Below are 16,684 nucleotides of genomic sequence, written 5' to 3' on the forward strand. Positions count from 1 at the left end.
ACTAAGCCCTATGACATAGATTATTAAAAGAAAATTAGCTTAGTTTTATACCCTATAGTTATTTTTAAGCCAGATATTATAAAAAATTATAAAATCCTTGCAGAACACATAGCTAAACCTTATTTAAACTATATAAATATAGTAAATCACCTGATTTTATTTATTTATAAAACCCGATTTAATTTAATTTAATATAGTCTTAATTTAATAGATTAATTAAAATCACTACTAATTTTCAAAATAGCCAGTAATGCAGCTTATACAGATTTATTATAAAAAAAATTATCTAAAGGCTTTATATATTATTTATTTAGCAGACCTATTAATTAGTCAGCTAGAAAGCAAAAAATAATTACCTTATCTACTACCAAAGCAGAATTATTAGCCCTAATTACGGCTAGTAAGTATTTTCTATAGTAAAAACATTTATTTACTGCTATAGGGTTTAACCCTAAAAAAAAACTATATATTTATTATAATAATTATCAAACAATTAACCTACTTACTAAGCCTAATTTAATTTATAAAACTAAATTAAAATATATAAATATTAGTAATCACTGGCTCAGGTAAGAAATTAAGAAAAAATCTATTAAATTAAAATAGGTCCCTACTAATCAAATAATTATAGACAGCCTTATTAAACATCTGATTAAGCAGGAACATGCGAAATTTACTAAATAACTAAATATAGTTAATATTGAATATCTTATTAAATAATTAATTATTTAATATTTGCAGTTTTAATCAATACTTTTATTAATTTAAAACTGAAGGGGTATATTAATTAAGGTTATCTGATATTATCTGATTTATCAGAATCACCTGATTTAGCCCTATAACCGAAATTTACTGTGACTTTATTCTTACTTTATTAAACTCTTACTTCCACTACTAAATTATATAGGAGAAGTAAGGTAAAACTAAGCTTAATATAAGCAGAAAATAAAAAAAGAAAAATTTCTGAAAAATTTCTTATTTTAAACTAGCTTATCTTTTTAATTAGGAAATCACTGGTCACTAGAATCCTATAAAAATCAGAAAATATAATTTAATAAATTTCTTATTTAGAAAATTAAAAATTTATTTTAACCACTGTGATTAATAGCTTTGTTCAGATAATTAATACAAAAGATCTAGAATATCTTGCTTATTTATTTTATAAGCTATAAAGTAAATATTACTACTTTAGTTATTCTGATATTATTTAAATAATTTTATTATAATTTATATATTAAATCTTAATTATTCTAATTATTCTGATCATAAAATCTTAATCACTTGATTATTTAAATAATTAAATATTAATCTAATAATAATATATGAGGTTAATCTTAAAGGCCTAGATTAATAATATAACTTATAGATAAAGGCCTAAAAAGATCTAATAATTTTATGTTTGCAATATTTGCTTAGGGCCAGATTGAATTAGCCTTGATTTAATTATCTATAAATATATAATTAATAACCTGTATTAATTTATTTTTTTTATCAAGTTAATTTACCTACTTAATTTATTTAATTAAATTTTATTCATTTATTTAATCAATTTCACCTATCTACATACATAGCGAATGGTAGGACCTCTGGTCTATCTATTTCAGATCTAGGTGGTCCAGGTGAACTGTTTACTTCATCTGACTGATCGATTTTCCTTATTCTATCTAGCCATTTGAAATTTCTATTCAACCCATGTGACCTACCTACCCCATCTCACAATTAGTAATATGCTAATTAGTGTTAAACTAAAGTTAAATAATTAATTTAATAATTTAAACTCTTAATAAGGTATCTGATAGGTCAATAATATAAATATTAACTATTAATATTCTATATGTCAGATGGGGTAGGTAGGTCACGTGGGTTGAATAGAAATTTCAAATGGCTAGATAGAATAAATGAAATCGATCAGTCAGATGAAGTAAACAGTTCACCTAGACCACCTAGATCTGAAATAGATAGACCAGAGGTCCTACCATTCGCTATGCATGTAGATAGGTAAAATTGATTGAATGAATGAATAAAATTTAATTAAATGAATTAAGTGGGTAAATTAACTTAATAAAAAGAATAAATTAATGTAGGTCATTGACTGCATATTTATAGATAATTGAATTAGGGCTAATTTAATCTGGCCCTAAGCAAATATTGTAAATATGAAATTATTAGATCCTTTTAGGCCTTCACTTATAAGTTATATTATTAATCTAGGCCTTCAAGATCAACCTTATAGATTATTATTAGATTAATTTAGATGATTAAATAATCAAGATTTTATAATCAGAATAATTAGAACAATTGAGATTTAATATATAAATTATAATAAAATTATTTAAATGATATCAGAATGACCAGGATAGTAATATTTATTTTATGGCTTATAAAATAAATAGGCGAGATATTCTAGACCCTTTGTATTAATTATCTGAACAAAGCTATTAACTGTAGTGGTTGAAACAAACTTTTAATTTCTTAAATAGGAAATTTATCAACTTATGTTTTCTGACTTCCATAGGATTCTAGCGACCGGTGATTTCCTAAAGAGGAAGGTAAGCTAGTCTAAAATAGGAAATTCTTTAGAAATTTTTCTTTTTTATTTTCCGCTCACATTGAGCTCAGTTTCACCTCACTTTTCCTATATAATTTAGTGGTAGAAGTGAGAGTTCAATAAAGTGAAAGTAAAGTTGTAGTGGATTTTGAATAATTTCGGTTGTGGGGCTAAATCAGGTGATTCTGATGAATCAGGTAATATCAGATAATCCTAATTAACACATCCCTTCAGTTTTAAATTAATAAAAGTATTGATTAAAACTGCAAATATTGTATGATTAATTATTTAATAAAATGTTTAATATTGACCATATTTAGTTGTTTGGTAAATTTTGTATGTTCCTGCTTAATTAAATATTTAATAAGGCCGTCTGTGATTATTTGATTGGTAGGGACCTATTTTAATTTAATAGATTTTTTCTTGATTTCTTGCCTGAGCTAATAATTACTAATATTTATATGTTTTAATTTGGTTTTATAAATTAAATTAGGCTTAGTAAGCAGGTCAATTATTTGATAATTATTATAATAAATATATAGTTTTTCTTCAGGGTTGAACCCTATAGCAGTGAATAAGTATTTCTATTATAGAAAATGCTTACTAGCTGTAGTTAGGGCTAATAATTCTGCTTTGGTTGTAGATAGGGTAATCGTTTTTTGCTTTCTAGCTAATTAATTAATAGGTCTGCTAAATAAGTAGTATATAAAGCCTTCAGATGACTTTTTTTACAATAAGTCTATATAAGCTGTATTACTAGCTATTTTAAAAATAGGTAGTGATTTTAATTGATCTATTAAATTAAGACTATATTAAATTAAATTGAATCAGGTTCTATAGATGAATAAAATTAGGTGATTTGCTATATTTATATGGTTCGAATAAGGTTTGGCCATGTGTTTTGTAAGGATTTCGTAATTTTTTATAATATCTGGCCTAGAAATGACTGCAGAATATAAAACTAAGCTAATTTTCTTTTAATAATCCAGGTGATAGGGCTTAGTAAGTAGTTGTCTTATAGATTCGCTTAAATTACTAGATAGTAGAGGCATTTTAGGTGAATTCTGATTAGCTAATTTAAAGCAGTAAGTAACTTTTTTAATATAATCTGCTTAATTAAGCTAAATTATTCGATTTTGCCGGTTTTGAATAACCTTTATATTTAGGAATTAGTGAATTTTACCTAAATCCTTTAGATCATATATTAAAAATAATTGATCTTTTAATTCGTTGATTTTCGATTGATGATTTTGATTATATAGTAGAATGATATCATCCACATAAATTATTAAAATCATATAATCATTTGTAAATAGGCAGGGATCTTTAGGCACTGATTTTAGGCCTAATTTTTTCAGAGTATTGCCTATTTCTTGTTGCTATAGTAATAGAGATCAGTGTAGTTTATATAAAGCTTGTTTTAGCTTAAAAACCTTATTTCATTGACCGAATCCGGGAGGTGGTAAAATATAAATTAATTTGTCTAATTTATTATTTAAAAATGTATTTACTACATCCTATTAAGCTATTTTAAAATTAAAAGCAGTAATTAGGGCTATAATAGTCCTAAATGTTCGCGTAGCTAGGGTAATAGCCCTAGAATTAAGATTATTAATTGGTTAAAGGTCTCCATGAATGTATATTCTTGCTTTAAATTTTGATAATTGACCTTAATCAGTAAATTTATATTTCTATACCTATTTTAATAGTAGGATCTTTTAAATTAAGTTATCTGTTTTAGAAATGGTTTCCCAGGTGTTTATTTTAGTTAATTGATTATATTTAATTTTGTATGTATTTAGCTATTCATCGCGAAAGGGCGAATTCATTATTTTATTCTAATTAGTTGGCTTAATAGGCAAATTATTTTGATGTAATTTATTATTGCTAATTTGAGCTAATACAAAATTTTGAGACATTTTTGAAGGTCCTGGGTCAGGTGATTCTGACCTATTTCTTTTTAGAGATAGTAGTTCATAAAAATCGTCATAATCATTAAAATTAAATAGTGAATTATTAATAATGACTTCGGGTGATTAAGAATGCGGGGTAGGAGGTTGATCTCCTAAAATCTCATTACTTTGAGTATTTGATTGAATTAAATTATTTTGATTATTTTGATTATTTAATTTAATTTGATTTTTATGTTCGGGCTCATAGTAAATAGGATTATATTCACTAGATAGTTCTGATTTACTTTATTCGGGTTTAGAATGAATATCATTAATAATTTTATCCTTGGTAAACCCTAATTCAGTGGTTTCAGGTAAATTAATCAAAATTAAAGAGATTAAATCATTAATTTTTTCAAGACTAAGTGGTTCGGGGTTTTCTAACCCAATTAGGTCTAGTTTGAATATTTGAATATTTTGTTTATTTTTATAGACCTTTATTTTATTAAAGATATAATTATATGCCGAAATAACCTTATTTTGACCAGGTATCCATATTCTCTATATATTTAGGGTAATGTACCCTATCAGATAGCTAATTAGAGCTCTCGGTTTGAGCTTACTAAGCCTAAGGATATTTAAAATCTTTATATAGGCTCGGCAACTATACTGTTTTAGGTTAGAGAGGTTTAGTAGTAATATTATATATAATAAAAGCTAATTAAGATGTTTGAATAAGGTTTCATGCAGGGTACTCTACTTTAGTGAATAAGTGGGGGTGTGATTTAATATATATATTGTTATATTTAATAATTCTGGCCATAAATATGGCAGTAATCCTGAATTAATAAATAAAATTTGTATTTTTTGCGTGATTAGAGCACCTGAATACTCTGTAAATAGATTCTACTTGGGTTATTTAATCGGGCTAGTACTGCAGATCACCCCTTCAGATCTCGTGTAATTATAAAAATAAGCTAGATTTTTATCTTGATCTGAATAAAATCGTTTGATAGTTATATGATATTAATGTTTAATAAATTAAATTATTTTAATAATTGAATTACTTATGTGATCTTTTAATAAAATTGCTTTAGCCATATAGAATTTTGAATAGAGGCAATATATATAGCTAATATATTGTTTTTGGTAGATTCCCTGATTCAAATAAATAAGGTCCTAATAAATAGTTTCGAATAGTTTAGTCCCTAATTAAATCGGAATTCGAGAAATTTAATATTTTAAAATTAATAATTAATAAATCAGGTAATAATCTTTAGTTTTAGTTAATTTATCATTAATTTTCACTCTGTTAACTACTGAATTAAGATATTTTAGGGCTTTAGAGCTTGGGTGTCCTAATCTTGAATGCTATAGTTCAGCTGTTTTATAAAAGATAACTGGTTTATTTAAATTTTTTGTTAAATAGGCCTCTAATTTATTCACTTTAGTATTTGGTAATAAATTCTGTAATAAATTCGGATAGTGAATATGATTATCTTTAGGAGTTAATTCAGGTGACTATTAGATATAATCATTAGTATTCTATTTAATCAAATAAATACTTGTAATTTCAAGGACTTCACAAATCGGGCGGTAATTAGGGCTTTCTAGGCACGTAGCCCTAGAATTAAATTAAATACCCGATTGCCTTGCCTTAGAGGCAGATAAAACATTAATATAAAATTATGGAATATAAGCATAATAATATAATTTAAATATTATTTTATCTTTATAAGGGTTTGAAGGTTTTAAATTAACTATTCTGAAACCTTTAATTAATATCTGCGTATTCCCTATAGAGATTCATGTAGGTGATTCATAATAATCACTGAATAGGGATCAATTATTATAGATATAGGTATCTGCCGCAGTATCGAATGCTTAATTAGGACTAGGGTATTTTTTAATTAGTCCTATTAAATTTAAAGTTATTATAATTAAATCAGTTAGAAATTTATTATTTTAATTTATTACTTAATTCATTAATTTCAAGTGATTTTTCGTGGCTTTAAGCACTACACGAAATTTGGGGTTCCTAAAGACTCTATTAAATCATTAAATAGTCTTAGGATTATATAACTAATTTTCTGGTTTTTTTAATAAATCATTAATATAGAAACATTAGTTAAATTCATAGTAACCTCTATTAGAGTCTGATTAACAGGGGTAGTTTTGTTTCTTTTTAGAAATTCTAGGGTTAAACCTAGGGCTTAGGGTATTTTCCAAGATATCTCCTTTAAAGGTTGCCTGAGTGATTCGGCTCGGTTGATTTAAATATTTAAATATTAGGAATATCTTCACATGATCTCTGAATCACTTAGTTATATCAAAAAATCACAGTATTTTATCACATGATTTAATTTTATTATTTAATTTTTTGCTCTAATAATTTACAAATGTTAAATAAGACCCATAAATGGCTTTAATAAAGTTATATTAAACTCGGTGTGGATTATTTACTTTACTTATTTCAAGCGATTTCGCTTCGGTATAAATGTTTTCCTATAGTAAAATATATAAATTAATTAAGTATTTATTCTGCAGATTTTTAAGTATATAATATTATTTAATAATATCGTGTTTTCTTGATTCATTAGTAGGAGCTAGTTTCGTTTGAAGGATCCGCAGCACGTAATATAGAGTTTCTTTGTTAGATACTAAAACCCTATTAGCTGATAATATTAAGTTTTTAATCAGGAGTAGAATTAGGGCTAAGCCCTTATCTATATGGCGGTATTCTCGAAACGCTAATTTATAATTGTGTAAAAGGTCTTGATAAAGTGCTTAATTATTTTAGATTAGATTAATAATTAATCTAGTATTCCTATTAAGGTCACATAGTTCCGGGTAACTAGGCCGTACAGGTTAATCAGGTATAGTTATGTGACTGGGATTAATAAATTCCCAAACATATTTACTTTTAGTAATTATTTTGATTGTGTTGAACCAGTATATCTAGTTATGTGACTGGTTTAATTAAAAATTAAGCTTTATATTTATAGTGATAAGCTTAAATAATCAGGATAATTTAAGTTAGTATTAATCTGAGTTTTACCTTATTTTTACCTGATTTTTACCTTACTTTCCCTATACAAATTGGTGGTGGAAGTGAGAGTTTAATAAATTGAAGGTAAAGTGAAAATAAACTAGGTGGATAGGAGTTAATTAAATTAGACAGGTAAATAATTCACTGTAATAGTGAATAAACAAATAATTAATTAATTTATATATATATAAATTTAATCAATAAATTAATAAAATAATTTAAATCAATCAAATACTTCAGACAGTTGAAATAAAACACTTAAAGTGAGTACACGGTTTAAATAAATTAAATTAATATAAATAATAAATAGTTTACTGTAGTAGTGAGTAATCAAATAATTAATTCACGTGTAAATTAAATTTAATTGAACAAATAAATAATTAATTTAGGTGTAGGTATGAATTTAATTAAATGTATGTGAATTCAATCAAACAGGTAAATAATTAATTCACGTGTATATATAAATAGTAGGAACAAAGGGCTAGACCGGGCTCATAACTGTCAGATAGGGTAGGTAGGTTATATAGATTAAATAGAAATTTTAAATAGCTAGATAAAATAAAGGAAATTAATTAGTCAGATGAAGTAAACAGTTCACCTGGACTACCTAGATCTGAAATAGATAGACCAGAGGTCCTACCATTTGCTATGTATATAGATAGGTGAAATTAATTAAATGAATAAATGAAATTTAATTAAATAAATTAAATAGGTAAATTAACTTAATAAAAAGAATAAATTAATACAGGTCATTGACTGTATATTTATAGATAATTAAATCAGGGCTAATTCAATCTAGCCCTAAACAAATATTACAAATATAAAATTATTAGATCTTTCTAGGCCTTCACTTATAAGTTATATTATTAATCTAGGCCTTTAAAATTAATTTTATAGATTATTATTAGATTAATTTAGATGATCAAATAATCAAGATTTTATGATCAGAATAATTAGAACAATCGAGATTTAATATATAAATTATAATAAAATTATTTAAATGATATCAGAATGACCAGGGTAGTAATATTTACTTTATGGCTTATAAAATGAATAGGCGAGATATTCTGGACCCTTTGTATTAATCATCTGAACAAAGCTATTAACTGCAGTGGTTGAAATAAACTTTTAATTTCCTAAATAGGAAATTTATTAAATTATGTTTTCTGACTTCTATAGGATTCTAGTAACCGGTGATTTCCTAAAGAGGAAGGTAAGCTAGTCTAAAATAGGAAATTCTTCAGAAATTTTTCTTTTTCATTTTCCGCTCATATTAAGCTCAGTTTCACCTCACTTTTCCCATACAATTTGGTGGTGGAAGTGAGAGTTCAATAAAGTGAAAGTAAAGTTGTAGTGGATTTTGAATAATTTCGGTTGTGGGGCTAAATCAGGTGATTCTGATGAATCAGGTGATGTCAGGTGACCCCAATTGACACTATATAATATAATATAGTTATAAAAGTAATTATTTAACTTAAATTCTATATAATAATAATAATAATAAGTAAATATAATAACCAGTTTAATATAATTATTAAATTCTATTACACTAAGTTCTATATCCGCGCCACTTTAAGTAGGGAAATCAGCTTATATTATATACGTGTTATACAAAGCGTAATAGTTATTATAATTATTGTCACGGTGCAGACCTGAGGGCGCCGCCAAGCCCGCCAGAACCAGACGGAACTGCCAAATCAGAAGAACCTGTCCCCGATCCTAATCCCCTAACCACTTAAAAGCCTGAATACCAGAGATCCTGTTATAGCTCCCTGAGCTATATCTTGTTTATTATCCTGTATATAGCCTAATTATAGTAATTATTAAAGACCTTATGAATCTAGCCCATCTGATCTAGCCAGACCACCTGTCCTACTTGCCCCTGCTATGCTAACTCTATTAATCTGCCAGCCCGCACCTTAATATTATATAGCTCTTATCTATAAAGCTAGTATTTACCTAATATATTTAAAATTTTAAAGCCCCTGTTCCTTCCTAAGGACCCTGAACTATTTGCCTAATATATTACTAAATATACTAAAGAATAATATATCTATTATAACCAGATCTATATATTTATAATAAATACTAATACTAACTAAAAATATCTCCACTAGGAAGTCTCCTATCTTTAATAAGATATAAATACTGCTGCACAAGTTACTATTTTCTAAATAAATTATAAAAAAAGTTTAAATCTTAAACTTATTTAGGCCCTGGCTGACAAAAGTATAGTAATCTAAAAATAAAACTGTATAATCCAGGCTGTTACACCTGTGATTAGCACCCCAGACTAGACTCCTAAACCTGCTACTAAAGGATCCCTAGCTACTTTAGTAAGAATATCTATATTAATTAATCCTAGATCTTCCGCCTCCGCCTGCCTTTCTAAATAATTACCCGACCCTAATAAGTTTAAAAGCATTAGATTAGACTTCTGCCACTTTACCTCCCAGATTAAAAAAAAGATAACTATAAACTATAACTACTTCCTGACCTCCTAGGCCTGTATAGCCTATATTTTTAACTGCCTAAAAAAACTCCCTTATATTTAAATTCTCCTATATATTAAAGACAGAGTTTACCAGCTAAAAAACTATATTAAGATCTTAAAAATACTTAATTATACTTATAAAAACCTAAACCATATCTATAATACCCGGAATACCCTATATAACCTGAGATAAAAAAACTAAAAGTTTTCTATTTTTTTTACTAAATTCTAATAACTAGTTATAAAAGGAAAAATAACTAAAGATAGTTTTTTTACCCTCTTTAAAAAAGCTATTAATCAGGAAATAAAAACTATATTAATATATCAGGACCTGCCTGCTAAGAATTATATTAATTTTATTATTTTTTTATAAAAATTAGAGAATTATTATATTTAGTATTCTTACAGCTAACCCTGGAAACCTGCCCTGATTTTAACTGGAACTAATACTCGCCCGTAGACTATAATTAAGAACACCTAAAGCTATTATCCCCAAAGTCTAGTTAATAAATCTTCCTAGCCTACTATTATTACTCCGAATCCTAATACTATAGATCTTTTTTTAACTTGCTGCTTATCCTCCTATCCTAAAAGTAATATTTATAAAAATTATAGTAAATACTTTTGCTGTAGATTAAGTTAGTATATAATTAAAGATTATTTTAAACCAGATAATCACTTATACTAGATTAATTATATTATATACCTTATTTCCTTTTTAAAGTCTTGTTCACCCCCTCAAAAATAGTCTCTTTTTATACCCTAGCCTCGTCTTATCCCGTAAGGCCTGTTTATATTACTGCTATTTTAGGCTCCCCAGCCCTAAATAATTTCTTAGATAAAATACTTATACTCCCCAGACCCGAGTAAGCAGTTAAAAAAGATTAGTCTAATCTAAGCCGCGACTAGGCGGACCCCTTTATATATATCTACTAAATCTTTAAAGCCACTACTAAGGGACTTTTTATTAAAAAAAAACTCTAAAAAATAGATTTATTAATTATCTTTATTATACTGAACCCCGGCAAAAGTAAGATTATTACTTATATTATATTTAATACCGGCTGCTTAATATCCTATATTATAAATAAAAGTTAGGCTAAAGTCTAAAATCTAATCTTATATTCTCTAAAAAAGCCTAAATTAATTATAAAATTTAATAACCGGGAAAATAAGACTAGTATTATTATCTATTACGCCTGTATAACCCTAAAGACCTATAACTATATTAAAAAAAATATTTTATTTCTAATTATCCAGCTTATATATTTTTTTATTATAATTAGACTCCCCTAGCTTAAGACCCATAATCCCAAAATAAATTTTACTAAATATATTCTCTAGTTTAATAGTTAATATTACTAGAAATACTGTAATATCCTATCCTGTTCCTAGAAGATCTAAGCTTTATATAATATCTTTATCCAAGCCCGCCTGATTAACTTAAAGGCCCTGAAGGTCCTTTAGACCTATAATATTTATATAATATTTATAAAAGCTTATACTATATATATAAGACAGAAAAAAAGAATCTTTATTATTATTATAAAATAAATTAACTAAATAATCCGCGAAAAATCCCCTAAGAAGCCCCTAGTATAAAAGATATTTAATTAGAGCCCTAACATCTCTATAGAATTCCGAGACTTTAGAGATATGTTCTCACTAAAAGAGATAGATAAGCTATTTCTATACAGGGATTATAACTATATAATTATACTAGAACCTGGTAAAAGACCACTGTTCAGTCCTTTATATAATATATCTTAGGAAAAGCTAAAAGCCCTCTAAAAATAACTTTTTAAAAACTTATAAAAAAGCTTTATTTACTTAAATTTATTCTTTATAGCATCCTCTGTCCTGTTTATTAATAAGCCTAATAAAGGCTTATATTTTTGTGTTAATTATCAAGCCTTAAACATAATTACTATTAAAGATTATTATCTATTATCTTTAGTAAAAAAAACCCTAAATAACCTGAAAAGAATATACTACTTTATAAAAATTAATATTATAAGCGCTTTTAATAATCTATATATCTAGAAAGATTAAGAATAAATAACTATATTTTATACCTGCTTAAGCCTATTTAAATCCCTGGTAATACTGTTTAACCTAACTAGAGTCCCTGGGACCTTCTAGTATTATATTAATAATATATTATATAATTATTTAGATATTTTTTATACTATTTATCTAAATAATATCCTAATTTATAGCTAAACCTGTTCTGAGTATATCCGCCATGTCTACCAGATCTTATAAAAATTACAAGGAGCCCGCCTATTTATAAAACTTTTAAAATATAAGTTTATTATTCCTAAAACCAAGTTCCTAGGCCTAATTATTAGTTATAAAGGGATCTAAATAGATCTTTTTAAAATTAAGATAATTATTAACTGGCCTATCCTAATCTATATTACTAATATTTAAGTTTTCTTAAGATTTAGTAATTTTTATTATTATTTTATTAGAGATTTTTTAGAGTTAACTACTCTACTTATTAACCTAACCCGCAAAAAAATACCTTAGGAATAGATCCTATCCTGCTAAGAGGCCTTTAAATATTTTAAATAAGCTTTTATAGATATTTTAGTTCTATAACCTTTTAACTGGACATATATTATAATTTTAGAAATTAATATTTTTAATTATATTTCTGCCAGAGTCCTATTCTAGTATAATAATAATAAAATCTTGTGTCCTGTTACTTTTTTCTTGAAGAAATATTTACTTATAAAGTATAATTATAAGATTTATAATAAAGAACTACTTACTATTATCTATTATTTTAAGGAATAATATTTTAAGCTTAAAAAAGCCGTATCTTTAATCTAAGTTATTTTTAATTATTATAATCTAAAGTATTTTATATTAACTAAGCTCCTGAACTAATAATAAATCTACTAATCTAAATTTTTATTCTAATTTAAGTTTAAGATTATTTACTATCCCGGGAAATATAGAACTAAGCCGGATAGCCTAACCAGGAGATTAAAAGATCTTCTTAAAAAAAAGGATAAGCACTTATAATACCAGAGCTAAGTAGTGCTAAAACGCGAGAATTTTAATATTAATAAATCTAATTAAGCTAAAACCCCTGAACCTCTAATCTTACTTATCTCTGTAACCCAAACCTATTAAAATATTATTTTTAAAAATAAATAAAATTTATAATTACTATCTAAAGCCCAGATAAATCTATAAGAAATATATAAAAAAAATAATTTAATCCGTGAAATCCAGAAAGCCCTTATTATAAAAAAAGATTATTATTTAAAGATTATTTTAGCTGCTTATAAGAGATAAAGTAGTTTCCTATTATATAAAAACTACTTATAAATCCCTAAGAATAACAAGCTCCGAGCTAAACTAATCTGCCTAATATATAATAAACCCGTGTCTAAACATCCTGGAAGAAGCTATATATATAAACTTTTTACTCACAAATACTTTTGGTCTAATATATACCACTATATAGTTTAATAGATCTAGAACTACTATACCTACTGCTAAACTATCTTATTCTAAAAGGCTAAATAAGATATCCTAAAACCTTTATTTATATCTAAATATATCTAGTAAAATATCTCCATAGATTTTATCACGCACCTGCCAGAGAGCCAAAGTTATAATATTATTTTAGTTATTATAGATTATTTAATTAAAATAAAGTACCTAATCTCCTATAATTTAACTATAAATATATCTGCTATAACTATAATATATATATAACACATATAAAAGCTGTATAACCTACCCTGAACTATTATATCAGATTAAGGACCCTAGTTTATTACTAAATTCTAGAAATATTTAACCTAGCGCCTAGATATTACTAATAAATTATTAACTATATATTATCCCGAGACTAACAGCTAGACTAAATATATAAATATTATATTAAAGTAATACCTCTGAGCCTATATAAGCTATCTATAAAATAATTAAAATACTTAGCTCCTTCTAGCTAAGTTTTCCCTAAATATTATATATTCTAACTTAATTAAGACTAGCCTGTTTTTCACTAATTATAGCTTCTATTTATATATAAGATTTAAACCTGTCCTAATAAAAGACTACTGTACTTATAACTGCCCTACTATATAAAATATACAATAGTTTATTATAAAAATATAAGTAATTACTAAGTTTACCCGAGCTAAGATATTATTTACCTAAGCCCACTATATTAAGCAGACAGACTGCCGGTGCTACTCCGCCTATTTATTTAAAGAAGACTAACTAGTTTAATTAAATACTTAATATATTAAGACCCTATAACCTAATAAGAAACTAGACTAAAACACTTTAGGCCTATATTATATTAAAAAGATTATTAGCCTATATATTTACTGTCTAGAACTTCTGTCTAATATAAAAATTTACCCTATATTTAATATAAATTTACTTATCCCTACTAACTTAGATGCCTTATCTAGCTAGTAAAATCTTTTTTTATCTTATATTAAAGTTAATAAACTTAAAGAATAAAAAATTAAGAATATTTTTAACTTATTCTAAAACTATTACGGCTGTGGCCGCTCTTACCTGATATATATTATAAAATAGATTAAATATATAAATTTTACTGCTAAGCCTGCCAGTTATCTAGAGTATATTAAATAAATTATCTAAAACTACTACCACTAGTACCCTAATAAGCCTGGCCCTTTTTAGCCTTAACAGAGCTCGGCTATAAAAGGGGGGCATATTATTATAATATAGATCTAAGAGTGCTACTAAGCCTGCCAGAACCAGACAGAACTATTAAATTAGAAAAATCTGTTTCTAATCCTAATCCCCTAACTGCTTAAAAGCCCGAATATTAAAGATTTTATTATAGCTTCCTGAGCTATGTCTTGTCTATTATCCTATATATAGCCTAACTATAATAGCTATTAAAGACCTTGTGAACCTAGCCTGCCTGATCTAGCCAGACTGCCTGCCCTACCTGCCCCTGCTGCGCCAACTCTACCAACCTGCCAGCCCGCACCTTGACAATTATAGTTAAAAATATTATATTAATTATTAGACTGATAATTATAGGGCCTATAATAATTATATAATTATTTATAAAATAATGGTTTAACTAGTATAAAATATAGGTTTAGTGTATTAAAAATTTAAATTAATTAATTATTTAATATTTATAACTTATTAATTATAATAATTAATTAATTAAGAACTATATGAGCATTAACTTTATAAGTATATTTATATAGAGGGGGTCTAGGATAATTATTATTACTATTTTTATTATTAAAATAGTTATTCTATAGTTATTTATAATTAGGTTTAAAACTAGGATTAAATAATAACCTTATATTATTTTAATTATGTAGCTTGTTAATCAGAAATAAGTATTTACTATAATCTTAATTAGTTAATAATATTTATTAATTTTATATTTATTAGTTTAAATATAGGGGCGTCCGTGTCTAAAAAGATTAATATTAAAAATTATTTAATTAGTGCTAATCATTTAGCTGCTATTACTAGTATAATAATTAAAATAATTACTAAATAAACTATTTAGGCCTGTTATTAGCTATATTATATTAAGCTTAATAATTATTATTCTAATAAAGACCTTAATAGAGACCTTAATATAAATAAGTTAGCTATAGTTTATTATATCTTAAATAATAATCATTATAATAATTATATTAGTAATAACTATTATTAAGATTCTCTTATAAAAATTATTTCTTTTTAATTACCCTAAAAAATTCTATATATAATATAATTATTATTAACTTAAAAATATTATACTAAAGCTGGGGGTCTAAGGCATTTTAAATATAATATATTTATTAAAATTTAATATATATCTTTATATTATATACCAGACACATTATTTTTTTAATAAATATAAATAAAAACTTTTTTTAAATAATATTATTTAGTCTAAATTATATTAATTTTATTTAGTCTATAATAACTAAAGGGTTTAATTTAAAATACTTTTTTAACTTTAGAATTTACTTATTTATTAATATTATTAAATATAATAATTATTTCTTTAAGTTAGATAATTTAAATATAAACTATAATAAGGCAGAACTATATAAGCAAGCTTATATATTTACTTTAATAATATTTTTATTATAATATTTAATAATATTAAATAGCCGATCAGTAAATATATTAATATTATAATAGATTATTAGATTAGTAAAATTACAAGCTTTTACTTTGTTAAAATCAGACTAAAACTAACTAATCTTATTAGGTTTAATTAAACTACTTAACAGGCTAAAGGGTCCTTAAGGCCCTTAAAGTCTAATAATACTAGTTTAATTACTAATATTATTACTAATTCCTCTTATATTACTATTATTATTATTATTTCTGGGTTAATAACCGGATTCCATATAATATAAATAATAATATATATTATTAAAGTCCTTTAATATATTCTCCTAATATAATTATATAATCTTCTAATTATTAAATATTTAGCTTAATATTATTTAAAATATTATAACATCAAATAGAATAAGACCTTATATTTATTTTACTAAGGATAACTCTATATTATTAAGTCCGCGATAATAAGATTTAACAGGCTTTTAACAAAATAGTATAGTATTATAAAAGTTATTAATAAATGCTTTAATTTAAATTAACAGAACTTCTAAAATAATTAATATATTATTAAAATTATTTTTTTCTTTTTAATAAAGTAATATATTTTC

General features: G+C 25.0%; 1 protein-coding gene across 1 annotated transcript; it reads left to right on the forward strand.

The window, feature by feature from the left end:
- Positions 1-420: 420 nt before the first annotated feature.
- P170DRAFT_359953 (uncharacterized protein) lies at positions 421-573 on the forward strand (the record flags this gene model as incomplete). Its single annotated transcript, XM_024844386.1, has 1 exon — positions 421-573. A coding segment is annotated over one exon (153 nt), but the record flags the coding sequence as incomplete, so codon positions are not given.
- Between the last annotated feature and the right edge of the window lie 16,111 nt (positions 574-16,684).

The sequence above is a fragment of the Aspergillus steynii genome, assembly GCF_002849105.1.
Source record: "Aspergillus steynii IBT 23096 chromosome Unknown P170scaffold_5, whole genome shotgun sequence".
Taxonomy (NCBI): Eukaryota; Fungi; Ascomycota; class Eurotiomycetes; order Eurotiales; family Aspergillaceae; genus Aspergillus; species Aspergillus steynii.